General features: G+C 40.4%; 1 protein-coding gene across 2 annotated transcripts in view; it reads left to right on the top strand.

The window, feature by feature from the left end:
- Nucleotides 1–14,852, top strand: part of LOC114648868 (kinesin-like protein KIF1C) — a 109,718-nt gene that overhangs the window by 28,597 nt on the left and 66,269 nt on the right. For both annotated transcript variants that reach the window (XR_007934313.1, XM_028798152.2), the window contains exon 4: nt 9,140–9,205. Coding sequence is in view for 1 of the 2 variants with exons in the window: in XM_028798152.2 (XP_028653985.1) it covers nt 9,140–9,205 (66 nt within the window). In the remaining variant the exon portion in view is untranslated. The remainder of the gene's footprint in view (nt 1–9,139; nt 9,206–14,852) is intronic.

Genomic DNA, 14,852 nt, shown 5'->3' with positions numbered 1-14,852 from the left:
ACCATGACAGTGAGAAACTTGTTGGTCTCTTACTTTTATAGGAGCATACAATCTGAGATATTCTCCTTAAAACATTGGCTTTGAGGAGAGTAAGCTGGACTTGAGCGAAGTTAACTCTGTTGTAATAGAGGGAGCCGGTCTATGATGGACTCACAGAGAGGCCTAGCAAGCGCCTGGCTGAATCCATTAGTTATTTGAGTGCATTGTGTCATATACGAGTCAGTGCTCTGTGTGCGATGGAAGCAATAACACGTCTTGTCAAATCCATCCATCCATCCATCCATTTTCCAACCCGCTGAATCCGAACACAGGGTCACGGGGGTCTGCTGGAGCCAATCCCAGCCAACACAGGGCACAAGGCAGGAACCAATCCCGGGCAGGGTGCCAACCCACCGCAGGACACACACAAACACACCCACACACCAAGCACACACTAGGGCCAATTTAGAATCGCCAATCCACCTAACCTGCATGTCTTTGGACTATGGGAGGAAACCGGAGCGCCCGGAGGAAACCCACGCAGACACGGGGAGAACATGCAAACTCCACGCAGGGAGGACCCGGGAAGCAAACCTAGGTCCCCAGATCTCCCAACTGCGAGGCAGCAGCGCTACCCACTGCGCCACCGTGCCGCCCCCTTGTCAAATGTATTTGTAAAAAGTCAAGTCCTCAGTATTGATTGTTCAGAGTCGTTCCAGGTGATATCTCAGCCTCTCATTGAGATTTGCTAATTTATAATCATATTTGTTGTCAGTAAGGTGAGCATTTGGGGATAAGTTCTGCTCTCTGCCTGAAGAGTTGGTGTCCTTTAAACACCCAGAAAAGCCCTGCAGTTCCAGAGTTTCTTTTTTTCTCAGTGATATGGCTGCCATTGGAAAGGTTTTTCTTTCTTTCTTTGACTGACACTGCACCCATTTAAATGATCCTAGCATGCAACTTTAAAGCTGACAGCACACCAATGTACATGAAACCAGCTTATCAGTGGTTTTCAATAAACTAGCACTCTTCAATGATATGGTCAGTGAACAATCAAAGCCAAGGTGGTTCTTCCTGCCTTGAATGAAGTTGCACTCCAGCTATGGTAGAATTGGTCAAGCTGTCCACTTCAATACTTCAGAATATTAGTCGAACGTTATCCCTGAGAGACAATTTAAGAAGCGATGAACTGTGTCTGTCTTTTGTTCGATTTGACATATATCTGTGAGTCTGGCTTGTCTATGAGGAATATAACAAAATGATCAAAAAAGAAACAAAATATAATAAGAGCATCTCCACCGTTTCTTTTGAATGTCCATATCAATGCAGATGATAGATGCTATCACGTTTTTCACTAACTTACTTACTGTTTGCCTGTTGTACTGATTGGACCACTACTTCCTTACACATAGCACTTTCTGGTAAATTATTTTATTGACGGTTATAGAGTGATCAGCGATGAAGATTGCACCACCATTCTTGTACCTAATATTCCAAAACTTTAGCCACTAGGCCACACTGCCTACCTAAGGGAAAAAAAAGCAAAACAAATTACTTGTACTAAAATGCCCGATATATCTGTACACCCTTATGCCAATGGCTGCCCATTTTGTCTATAGCTCCTCAACACCCTCAATGTGACAGAGCAGATAGCAGAACAGAGGAGGGTGGAGTGATCTTGACCGTCTAGGGATAACACCAGTGTTGAAAAGCTTGTCTCACCTGTCGAGACTGTCACGTGATGTGGCAAGTTTCCAGCCGGCTTAAAGAGTTCTTGCTTTTTGTTTTGTGTTTGAGATGTGACATTATAGGAGCCTGTACATTTCTTCATTGTGTTGTCATGGTTATTTCCTTCTCTCCCACCCTGTTCAAGACAGTTTTATACTTAAAAGTTTTCATTAGGCTTAGGTTTCCCGAAGTGAATTGTTCTTCTCTTTGTTTCATGTCTTTTGATCACCTGCCTTGACAGGCCCCTCGCCAGCAGATTAGACAGGAAGGCGAATCTGCAGCATTATGTCTTGCTCTGCTTCAGAAGAGCACATTGGTGTAAGAGGACACCTATAATTACATAAGTTTGTGTTTCTTTTTGGTTTATTTTTTCAAGAGACCAGTAAGATCGATGGCTTCAATGCTCTAGTGACACGGTTGGCACACAGGTCACAAATTCCATTCTGTCACAGTGTTAGAACACTGGCACCGTGCTGACATGTTACCAAATGTTCCACAGGGGATCATAAAGTGGGTATCAGTATAAAATGCTGGCTGTTGGCTCACCAGCTATTCTGAGAAAACAGAGAAGGATCAGATAAATGCGTGCTTGCACTTTTCGCTTGTGTTGTGAAGATCTTGGAGCATTTTCTGGGCTTTATTATGGTGGATTTTAAGTTGGGTGCCTTAGGAAATGCTGTCTGACATGGTAGCAATAATATTTACTGTATTCATACCACACCTTTTCATACAAAATGGGTAGCCCCAAAGTGTGTTAGAATGTAAAAGAAAAATTATGATTACAAAAATAAGAAATAAGAAAAAACAAATACATAAATAAAAAATATAGGCCATTTTTGGTATATAATAGTGTACTACAGACAGGGCCGGATTTATATGAAAAGAGGCCCTAGGCTATTCCACTTATGAGGCCCTTTCACCTTCCATTTTTAAGTTTGTAAATTACATGAGAGATAATAAAATTTTGCTAACAATTTGAATGTAGGCCCCTCTTGATCTTGAGGCCCTAGGCTGAAGCCTAGTTAGCCTATAGGAAAATCCGGCCTGACTACAGAGTAGATGTGGCAGATTTTTAATGAGAAAGCAACAGAAGATTAAATGTAGTTTAAAGTCTAGCAGGATTCCTTTACCAGAAAAATCAAAACCAATATTTCATCAAGCCCAAACACGTACCAGAATCAAAGTCAAAGAAAACACAGCTTTAAGTCTCAACCAGAAAATCTTCTAAACCCTAAACACAAAATTATTTTAAAACAATTTGAAAGACTTTAAATAAAGTCTTAAATTAAGACCTTTATGAAAATAAGATTCCGCTCAAGTCCAAAATACAACATGGAAAAGAAAATTGAGGAAAAAAATATGAAATAAAGCTGAATAAATTTAGAACAAAACCAAGTCATAACAGATATAATGGCAAAAGTTGAAGTCCGGATTGATAACCTATGCTATGGACAGATATGAGGGAGGAGAGGAAAAAAAAGCTTCAGCAGGAAGTTTTTTTCACTGGTCTGCCTAGAAAAAGGCCTCATCCCAGGCAGACTGAACCTAAACTTAACAGGCAGGATTCAATGCCTGCATATGTCCAAAATGGGGCTTGGGCTTTAAAAGTTCAAAAATATACTTTAAATGTCACAAACCTACAGAAATGCCCCATAAAGGAGAGGGAAACCCTAAAACCTCTGGCTTGAAGGACAAGGCCAACAAAGTATCTTTTAAAAAAATCAGTAAGAGAGCAAGAATTGGAAAAGGTAAATTGTTGTGACACAGGGTGTGTGAGCCTCCAAAATGACCATAAAGCAGGCCAGGATGTTTGGTAACCAACCCAGAAGAGGTTGACCTTAAATTAGCCAGTCCCCAACTTGTGGTTGCTGGCTTCGGCCTACACAGTCCTAAAAAAAGAGGCGCTGACTTTAAAAGTTTAGAATACTAGGGGGCTTTGTCCTCTGCTCGCATTGTTCGCCCGTGCCTGCACTAGCATCTTTGCGGTTCTGTTGCTTGCGCATGGGGATGCGATTGTACAATTTAAACAGATTTTTATTTTCATGGGAATTGTTACATATGCATAATAGAACTATTTTACATTACAGTGAGTAAGTAACCATATTAAAAAAGAGTAAAACATAATAATTTGAAAATAAATTGTTTCATGTTGCGTTAAAGTTATTCGTTGTGTAATACGATTTCGTTCTGTTTGGCTTTGAAATTAACATGCAAATACTTTTTAAACTTACATTTTTACTGTAAAACTTCAGTAAAAACATTTTTTTAATTACATTTTCATCAATATCGTATTGAATTTTGATTCTGTGTTTGGACTTTCATCATGACAATGCAGCATGTAACTGACTGTGACTGAATTTTGTTTCTTTCCCTCTATTAAATAAAACAACTTTTTCTAATGTTTGGCTCTGAGATTTGTTAATTGTCTTTGCAAAAGCTATTCTACTGAGAAACTGTTAACGTTTTAATACGAATGGCATATCAAGATCTCCTTTGTTGTAGTAAATCTTCTGTGGATAACATTACACATTACCTTTCTTGGATACATCCTTCTTTCTACAGTAATTTGTGTGGTGGAAGACTGGATGTGTTTTAACGACTGTAGTTATTCTTCGGGATATTGTAAGTTGATGTTTTTATCTTCCAAACGATCACCACCAACTGTTTCAGCATAGGCTATTGATACACATTTAACCAATTTGCTGTGTAATCGATCATCATTTTGGGATTGCCCATATGCACTCTTTTATGTAGATAACCCTTCGTGATGAAATTCTTCAATAAGATTTGGATATAATACGTCTTCTTTAACTGGGAACTTAAAGTGAGGAAAACGTTAAAATTTATAAGCGCTGAGAGAGCAGAAACTGTGTCTGTCAAAAGCATTCACATGAATGAGAGGTGAGATTACAGGGTGCGTGATTGAAAATGGTTCAAAAAATCTCATGGCCAAAGTCTCATCTCACAGAAAATCTTGTCGCATTGCAGGATTTTTTTATATACTAGAGAGACAAGAATTGTCCCAAACGTATATCAAAATAACAAGAGAGATAACTATCAGTCTCTGGATATTAGAGATAAGTCAAACAAAGTATTTTTATAAGAGAAGAAAGAAGGATGTTCACAAAGTAGAAAATGTAGCATAAATGTTAAAAAAGGCTAAAAGGAGTTGCTTGAAAGTCAGTGAAAAAGCAAGCAAGTCCAAATACACAATCCAATATCAAAAATCCAAGGATAGAAAACCAGTAAGTCCATACAAAAAACAATACCCTCAATCAATTCCTTCACAATTCAATGATCCACTGCTGAGATTCAATCAGTGGCTCAGCATATAACCAGAGGGGTTTATCCACAATGTACACAGAATGGCAGCCAAGGCTGACTGTAGTTTTTTTTGCTGCCGTAGGCAAAAGTAAAAATGTTGCGCTCTAACTATGGAGTGTTGAAGGCAATTGCTATACATATTGCTGCAGACAGTAAAGCGGGTGAGAAGTGTGGTATTCATCTTTAAGGTTACGCACAAGTCGCACACACATGTCAGATTGAAGAATGGGATGTAAGATCCAACTTGGAGATTCATGTGAGTGGTACGTGGATGTCAGTTTGAAACGTGGGGAGGGGGTTCCCTTTAGGCGGTGGCAGGAAAAATCAGGGGAATATAATCTGAAGCCACCACCTCCTGATGCCAATAGCTATGGCTATTATAGTTAACAAACTGCTTCCCCCCGAAAACTTTGCTGCACTAGGTGACTGCGTAGTTCATGTATATGGTAGAGCCATCTCTGACGGCAGCAGACTTAAAGTAACAGTACAAAATAACTAAATCACAGACATTACATAACATAAAAAAATTAAAAAAGAAAAAACAGAAGGTAATGCAAGCCAAGGAAAAAAAAACTCTAGCTGAAGCACAACACAAAGAAAACAAATCCAAATATGTAAACCAATAGCACAATCCAAAAAACAGAAGCAAAAATTCACATAAAAAAAATAAATAAAATCCAATACAATGCTCATTGTAATCTTTACTCGATCAGCCTCAGTGAATCACTGAGGGATCAGTCTCCTCCACCTAAATATACAGCCTGATGGTGGTCCCACTTCTTGGGGTTTCACTCACAGAGTACAAGGAACATAGCCAGAAGACAATTATACACAATGAAAAATAACTAAATAATATTTAAATAAAACAATATTAACAAAAGTCCCATAATAACATAAAACACACGGATATAAATAAAAGAAATAGCTAAAATTGAAAATAAACATAAGCTAGGGAGCAACCCTGGCTGTAACGTAACAGTGGTCATGTTTAATTGTTCATAAAGAATGTATTCTTCTAACCCATAACTAACTGCTGTAGTGTCTTATCTGTCACTAGCTGTGTAAGCCCGTGCTGTAAAAAGCCTGGGGTACTAGAAACTATTGAAATCGTCAGAAAAAAATTGAAATGTTGAGATGTCAGGTAATTGAATGGAACTACTCTAGGCATCTCTCTCCTCAGAGGATTTGTTTTGGCGACATGCTTGCATCGTTTATGCATTACTGGCTAAGCGACTGTCTTTCTTAGGAGGTCTTGTTTTGCCGACGTGCTCTCCTTGCTTGTGTATTAGCGACGGGAGGAAAAGTAAAAAGGATACCGTTTTGCTGATGTGCCCACCTCGCTTCTGTAGTAGCCGCTAAGCGAGTGACTCTTTCTTTGAAGGTTTTGTTTTGCCGATGTACTCGCATAGCTTGTGTATCCTCGGAGGTGGAGCCCTTCGCCCGACTCTACCTCTCACTTCCGGGCTGGACAGACACACATACTACCACGCGTAGACATTTATATAAGATGAACCATCATGCTTTAATTCTCCATTACATTTTACTTCATATTGGCAATATTTGTTTCAGTCGTCAGTTTCAAAGGCTGGCCAGACCTTGGTTCATCTTCGAGAGACACTTCTTTATGACAGAATTTTGCACCCAATCTCTAGACTGTGATCATGAAGGGAGCTGGTCCTGGTCCATGTTAACTAATTGGTGATGACACCCCAAATGTGTGTTTTGCCTGCACTGCACGATGCTTGATTTTTACAGTTTTTGGCAACCTTGTTGATTTGGTCCTGAAACCAGATACATACACCATTTACCAGAAGTGGTAGCACCTTGTAATTCATATCTATTAGTACACTATCAACACTGTAGAAGACCCTTTACAGGTTTAGTCTCAAAACATTTTGATAATCTATCATATGAGCTAAAATCAATGTTTATATCCTGTTTCATGTTGCAAGCTGTCGGTAGAGTTGTGTCTTTAGTGAAATGCACTGTTTTGTATATAGCATGCTCCACTGCACATTTTTGTAAAAATGTGAAAAGTGCAAGAAAAACAGGTTTTCCTTCTAAAGCAGCTTTTCTGTTACACCCAGTGAGTGTAATTGTAACACTGTTCACTTTCCAGCTGATAACAGAGAGCTTGTGTTACCCACAGGTAAGCTGACAGTGTCCTACTGGTTAGTTTTGGTGTCTTAACATGACTTAACATTCCTGGCCGGCAGGGTCAATGTCTGCGTGGAGTCTGTACATTCTCCCAATCTCCATGGGTATCTGCCTACAATCAAGTTTCCTCCTGCTTAATAAATATACTGGCAGCTTGTTATCAATAAGGTATTTTAAGGTAATTGGGAGAAAAGGCACAATCTCTCAAAACTGAGAGATCAACAGCGCTAGCGACAGGAGCCAAAACAAGAGACAAAAATTGAAATAAAACAATTTCAAGAGCAAAAGTCAGAACCAGGCTGACAAACAAAATAAGGCTTTAGCAAAGATCGTTTAGCAAAATAGGGTTTTGATATCCATAAACTCAGATGAAGAAATGCCCTGAAGGATAACCTTTTAACCCATCGCGTTGTTACCAGGTGGTTAAAATCTTTGAGGACACGGCCCTAACAACGCCTGTAACATTCTTAATGACAGGAGACACAAGATGGTGGTGAAAATGGAGCAAATTAATTCAACAGTCAAAAAGTAAGCTGTGAATCAATAAACTGACCAGAAAAAATGAGTGGTCTGTCAAAAAAATGATAAAGAAAAGCCCTCAAAAAAATAAGAGCCAATTGTTAACAACAAAGATGTGTGTACTGTATTGTAGCTCGATGTGCTCAATGGTGCAACAGTTGTTGCTGGCTTGATGCTTTCATAGCCACTCTGGTGATGTTCTTAAAGATTTTCTGTCTTTCTAGTGTTGTCATGTCCAAATGAGACACCAACGTTTGGGAACATCTCCCTTTTACAGCAGAAGTGACGGGGCTTCTTTGACTCTGTTGCCCTTGAGGGGCAATTTCTCTGTGCTGATAGATAAAAAGGAAACAAGACTATTAGCGACAGCTCCCCCCCTCATCCTGGGGTGGTACTACATACCTTAGATGAGCCAGAAAGGTGATCCTCTGGCGCAAATGCATGAAAATATTAAGTTCAATAGGAAATCTAAATTGGCTTGAAGAATTTGAGTGTGTCCTGTGATGGATTGGCATCTTGTCAAGGTTTGCTTCCCACCAGTGTAGATCTGGTACCTTCGTAAATTGAAAGTGAATGTGGAAAATAAATGGATGGAATGACGAGTTTCAAAAAAATGACACTAAAATTAATTTTGTGTGTGATTATGGAATGATAAAACTCACTTTTTTATTGGGTGTTATAGCAAGAAATATTGCTCCCTAAGGGGTTGGCAGCACCCTGCATCCCCTTTGGACCCATATATTAATCACACAAAGGGTTTAGATGGAAAATAAGGCAGGAGGAATGTGTCTGTTGAACATGCAACATGATTAATATACTTTTGGTGCCTTTTTTGTCCAATTTCATGGTTTGGAAAGTATTTGTAGGGGACCAGGCATGCGCAGGGGTCTTAAACAGCATACGGTGCCACTTACTGTACAAATAATTAATTTTGGATAAGATAAATATGGTAGGTAAACTGACTTTTATCAGTGTGACCCTGCTAATCTAGTGGTGTGCAGGTCAGAAATAATTTTCACTTGCTTTTTCTCTTGTTCAAAAGGTGTTGCAGATAAAATGAAAATGTAGTTGGAATAAAAAGCTTTTAATATATAAAGCTAAACACTTTCTGTGTTGATGGTGTGAATTTCAATGGTAGCTAAACAACAAGTTTTTACCAATAAACGTGTGTCACTGCTAGCCTGGGTTCTACAATGATTGTCTGTTTAGTAGTTGAGCTGATACCCTGGACTTGGAGGAGCGCTTCATGACATTAATAGCGGTGTGTCATTAGCAGTGGTGCCCTTGCCTCCAATCTTATACAGAAATAAGACTAAAAATCAGTGTGATGTCATTGAAGGGGACTTCTAGAGCCCCTCATATTCTAGACTAACAGTGTGGATGTATTTTTGGTATCCCAGGTCTTTCTTACCTTTTTGGGTCTTCTGTTTCGCAGCTCTGTGAAGATTTGTTTAAAAGGATCACAGACAACAAGGACCCTGAATTGTCCCATTCTGTGGAGGTAAGCCATGTCTTTTTCATCCTTTATTTGTGTTTGTTCATTGTTGTAGTAGAGTGGGATGTGCCTAAGACTCTTACAAAATTGGGGTCAGGCCAGAAAATTCTACTGATGCATTTTCTTGTGAAAGATTCACTACTATCATGTTCTACCATTTTGTCTAGCCATTTCTGCATCACTCAGAAGGTTTTGGCTTGTCTACAGCCTGGAGTGGTGGGTGACCATTTTCATATTTCACTACCATTGGTAAGAAAAGGGAAAGCTGGGTGACAAAAGCCAAGCAAGAGAATCTTGCTGCATGGCTGATCACCTACATGGCATCATGATTGTTTTTGTGTTTGGAAATGCCCAGACATGTAGGTAGCAAAATCACTGCATAGATATGGATTCTTGTGCTCATTTAGCAGTAGATAATTCCAAGCTGACCTCCTATATTGTAGCAATGCTGTAGAATAAGCAGACTTCAAACTGCAGCAAGTAGTAAATTGGTGGTCATTGTGTGTGGTGTGAGATACTCAGTGCTCAGCTCTCAACCCCACCTCTCCGTGTGATCACCTAACAGCAGCCACCAGGAGTAATCCATGATGGTGGAGGACGGAGTGATGCCACAACATTCCTGACGACAAGCAGGAAGCCCCAAAGTGTGAGTGCAGACTTGGATAAGCAGGAAACAAGAGCTTAGCTAGAACAGGTAGATTAAATAATTTGTACATTTTTTTAACTTAAATCTGTACCCTAGAATTGTGAATGGTCAAAAAAGTATTTTGCTGCAAAGAAAGATGAGACTAATTTTTATGATAAAACAGATCAAATAATGAAACTTTGACAAAAAGTCACACAAATTTTGTTAGCCAAAAATCAAAAACCATCTGTCATTAAGTCTAAATGTAGTTCCAAAAATGAAAGCCAGGAAAATCAAAGCACTAGTTATTTAACTAGAAGATCATTAAATCAAAATGCACTGGCCACAATAGAAGTTTTTATCCATAAACTTGCATAACATGGAAGTCTTCATATTGACCCTTATACCTAATTATCAGTGGCTAGCTGTCCCCCGCCGCGCCGCCCACATAGTAGTGAAACAGGGCAAACTTTAAAACTCAACAAACAAACAGGTATTGCTAGCTAAGTGGAGGCAAGGTACTTTCCAACACGTGGCAACAAGTAGACCAATTCGAACGGAGGCTGGTGTGTGAGTGAGGAGGGCCCTGACCTGCTCCCTACTCCTGAGGTCACACTTCTCCTTTCACTTGGCCTGCAGCCTCCTTCTCGGATTAGTGTGAATAAATTGCTCCTGCAAGCAAACTATGATACTTAGCATGATGAACGAAGTCGCAAAATGAACAGGAATGTTCAAGCAAATTATAGAAAAAAACCCGATCTAAATCCGTTAAGTATTTCTCTTGTTCGCTAGCTAAGCTGATGTAAGATACGCCCCGAGGTTGGCGCGTAAGTGAGCAGGGCCTCGCCCCCCTCCCCTCGGCCTGCTGCATCTTTCTTGGATTTGAACAAATAATTCAGTGCCACAAGCAAACTCTGATACTTAGCACGATGAGAGAAATCAACTGGAATGTTCAAGCAAATTATAGAAAAAACCCGATCTAAATCCATTAAGTAGTTCTGTCATGAAAAGTGGACAGGCATACAGACAGATGTTGGATTTTATATATACCGTATTTTTCGCACCATAAGACGCACTTTTTTTTCCCCAAGAGAAGGTTGGAAATATCTGTGCGTCTTATGGAGCGAATATTGCATCACAGACCATGATGTGTATTACCTGACAAAAGTCGACATCCAGGGGTAGAGGGCGACAAAACTCACTGTTACGTTACAGGCATTCCCTCTGTGCTTGGAGGAATGTTAGACTCATTGAGTCGGCATCTAATCCTTGCGTGTGTGTGAGTTGCGAAATGTAAATAAAGGCAAGATGGCATCGACATCTCACAAGGGAGCGAAGCGAGTGCAGAAAACAAAATACTCAGCAGATGATGTTTTGCGCATTATCATTGAGTCGGACTCTGATATTTCAGAATCTGATTTTGTTGAGAGTGATCAGGAGATCGAACAAGAGAGTGAGGAACTGGCATCAGCTGATCGGGACACCAGCCGATGCCGCCCCAGCTGAGCGCATTCTTGCAGCCAATGCACCTATGGCAAGGTTCGTGTGGGAGGAATACCTAGACCTTGATCCATGGGAGCCAAACTGGCTACCAGACTTCACAAGACAGTATGGCTTGCTGTTGGACTCGACAGATTACCAGCCTCTGGACTACTTCAGGCTGTTCTTTCCTGAAGCTGCCTTTCAGCTACTGTCAGACGATACAAAGAGGTATGCAGAGCAATTTTTTGAATCGAGGGCTGTGCTTGCACCGCATTCTTGTTTTTCAAACTGGAAACCCACAACAAAACATGAGATGAAGGGCTTTGTGGCATTACAAATATAGATGGGACTAGACTGGCGATATAACTTCAGGGAGTATTGGTCCAAACATGCTTTGTCCTCTGGTGGCTTTGGACAGGTTATGCCGCGTGATGATAGGTACGTGCTCCTGCAAAGTGATAGTGAGCAACTGAGCTTCATAAATTCTTACACTAGCAATGAGGAGTTCTTGGGGTTTCCATAAAACTAGAAGAGTGCTTGAACCTTAAAGTCTCTCCTTATTTGTTAATAACAGTGATGATGTTTCTTAATTCCGCTGTTGAATTTACATGGTTGAAATATTATTCTGCTATATTTTATTAAGCATATTAGTACACCATTTGGTTCAGAATATTTTTTTTCTCGTTTTCCTCCTCTAAACCTAGGTTCGTCTAATGGTCAGGTGCATCTTATGGAGCAAAAAATACGGTGTGTATATATATATATATATATATATATATATATATATAATATATATAGAGAGAGAGAGATGTCACATGCTATGTACTTCTTGTCACCCAAGCCTAACAATGTTGTAATTACTGAAGCAAAATGGTGGTGCCTATAATAAAACAAAATGGCAGTGCAAGAAGATGTTAGAATATTTTACCAGCTTTAAATAAGTGTTTAAAAAAACCTTATCAGAAAAATATTCTGCATATTTCAAAGCCAAATAATAACAAGTAGGAGGTCAAAGTACACTAAATAGTGGAAAAAACAGGCAAAGGCATCCAAACACAAAGAGTAAGAGTGGGATCCAATACTCAAGCACAAATTCAACTAAGCTAAACATTTGACTTGCAGAGAGACTCAAAAGAAGGCTTTGTAAAGGCTCTTGTTCTCCATGTTAGACAATGAGGTGTACACAAGCACAATGTATCCAGTAAAATGTCAGTCAGTCAGTCATTATCCAACCTACTATTTCCTAACACAGGGTCACGGGGGTCAGCTGGAGCCAATCCCAGACAACACAGGGCGCAAGGAAGGAACAAATCCCGGGCAGGGTGCTAGCCCACCGCAAGGCACACGCACACACCAAGCACACACTAGGGCCAATCCACCTTACCTGCATGTCTTTGGACTGTGGGAGGAAACCAGAGCACCCAGAGGAAACCCACGCAGACACAGGGAGAACATGCAGACTCCACACAGGGAGGACCTGGGAAGCGAACCCAGGTCTCCTTACTGTGAGGCAGCAGCGCTACCACTGCACCACCCTCCAGCAAGATGTACACACTCATTTGGAATTTCGTCTTTAACATTAGCTGCCAATCCTCTGTATCATTTTCCATTGATTCTTCTTCACTGACAAACAAAAATGGCACAAATGAAAGGACACATTTAGCTTGTCTTTGGTGTGGCTTTCACTTCCATATACAAGCAACTTAAGGAAGCTCATAGTATAGTATGATTGTCTAATGATGGTACAGCGGAGTCTCTGATAATTTATGTGTCTTTTAGTAAAGCAGGAGACATTTTCCTAGGCATGAGTAACAGTGGCTTTGTGCATCTATCACCGTGCGGCCCCTTCACATTTACACTCTGGGGGACTGTTTGGAAGCAGTTGTTACAGGATAAGATTACAAATTGATCATCACAAGTGAAGAACTCAAAACGCTAAAATTAAATGAGTTACAATTCATAAGTTACATAACCCAATGGCTAATATCAGTTAGACAGAAATTCACCAAACAAGAGAGCCTTCAGATGCTTTAAACCAGGGGTGGGCAAACCTTTTGGCTCAGGGGCCACATTGACTTTTATAATTTGACAGACGGGTCGGGCCAGCACTAGATGCATACATACCAAACATAAAAAGGGAATACAGTGTTAATATTTACATTCACTTTTAGTGGGTACACTGTTGTTGATCACCCTTTTTTGCCAGTGCATCAAAGTCTGGTGTTAGTTTTGTTGTGGCAATTCTCAGAACAGATCTGAGGTGTTCATCATTCAACTGGGATCTGTGGGGTGCTTTGTTAGTGTTCATCACACTAAATGTATGTTCACACACATACGTAGAGCCAAACAACACCAGCATCCTCTGTGCCATCTTCTGGATGTTTGGAAATTTGGCTGCGTTTAATGAAGCATAAAACTCATCCAGTTTAAGAGAGTTGAACTTCTCCTTTAAGACGGTGTCACATTGGAGATCAGTCAATTCCAACTGCAACTCCTGTGGCGCCGTTTCAAGGTTCTGTGTGTAGGGACATGACACCAGCTGAAGTGACTTGTAAATTTTTCCAAAATCAGAGAACCGACGGCAGAATTCTCCATGCAGGTCGTCCAGTGATTTCCTGTATTTTTTCACAAGTCGAGGGGGCTCTTTCAGCATAGCCAGTGTGGGGAAATGAGTGAATGAGTTGTTTGACATTTGCTTTGAGAATAAAGCTAGCTTGGTTTTGAAGGCTCTGACGTTTGTGTACATTTCATGCACAAACTGGTCTTTTCCTTGTAGCTTCACGTCCATCTCATTCATGTGTGTCAGTATGTCCACAGCAAAAGCTGCAATACGGATTTACACAGTGCTTCCTGGCGGATTAGGCAGTGTAAGAAAATTACCTCCTGCTCAGGGTTGTCATCCTTCACCCTCTCCTGGATTCTTTTGAGCAACCCAGCATTTTTTCCAGTCAGATTTGGCAATCCATCTGTGGTAACGTTGGCGAGCGTACTCCAAAGTAGCTTGTGCCTATTTATGACCCCTGACACGCTGTCATACAAGTCCTCTCCCTGTATTTTCCCCTTTAGGGATTCCATGGCCAAAAACTCCTCCATTATCTCAAAATTGTCATTAATCCCTCTGATAAAAATTAAAAGGTGAGCGGTGTCCTTTATGTCATTACTTTCGTCCAGTGGCTAGGAATATAATGTAAATGACACCGCTTTTTTGTTTAGCTTGCTAGCTAAGTCTTCGTCAATTAGCTCAACACAGCGAGTCACTGTCCTATGTGATAAGCTAATTTTTTCAAATTTGTTCTTGCTCTCAGGACACAAGATACTTGCTGTATCTACCATGCACTCTTTGAGAAACTCCCCTTCGGAGAAAGGCTTGCTGGTCTTTGCTAATTTGAATGCCAGTACATAACTTGCCTTCATGCTTGATTCTTGGATGGCAGTTTGTCGGATAAAGGTGTTTTGCTGAGCCTGCAAACTAGCTGCCAACCTCTGAGCGGTAGCCGTCCGTTCTTGCGTTGACTGGTTGTTAGCGTAATTAGCATGCTTGGTGGA

Source organism: Erpetoichthys calabaricus, chromosome 3 (genome assembly GCF_900747795.2).
Source record: "Erpetoichthys calabaricus chromosome 3, fErpCal1.3, whole genome shotgun sequence".
In the NCBI taxonomy this organism is placed as follows: domain Eukaryota; kingdom Metazoa; phylum Chordata; class Cladistia; order Polypteriformes; family Polypteridae; genus Erpetoichthys; species Erpetoichthys calabaricus.
The sequence above is the reverse complement of the archived record's forward strand: the minus strand, read 5'-3'. Positions and strand labels throughout refer to the sequence as shown.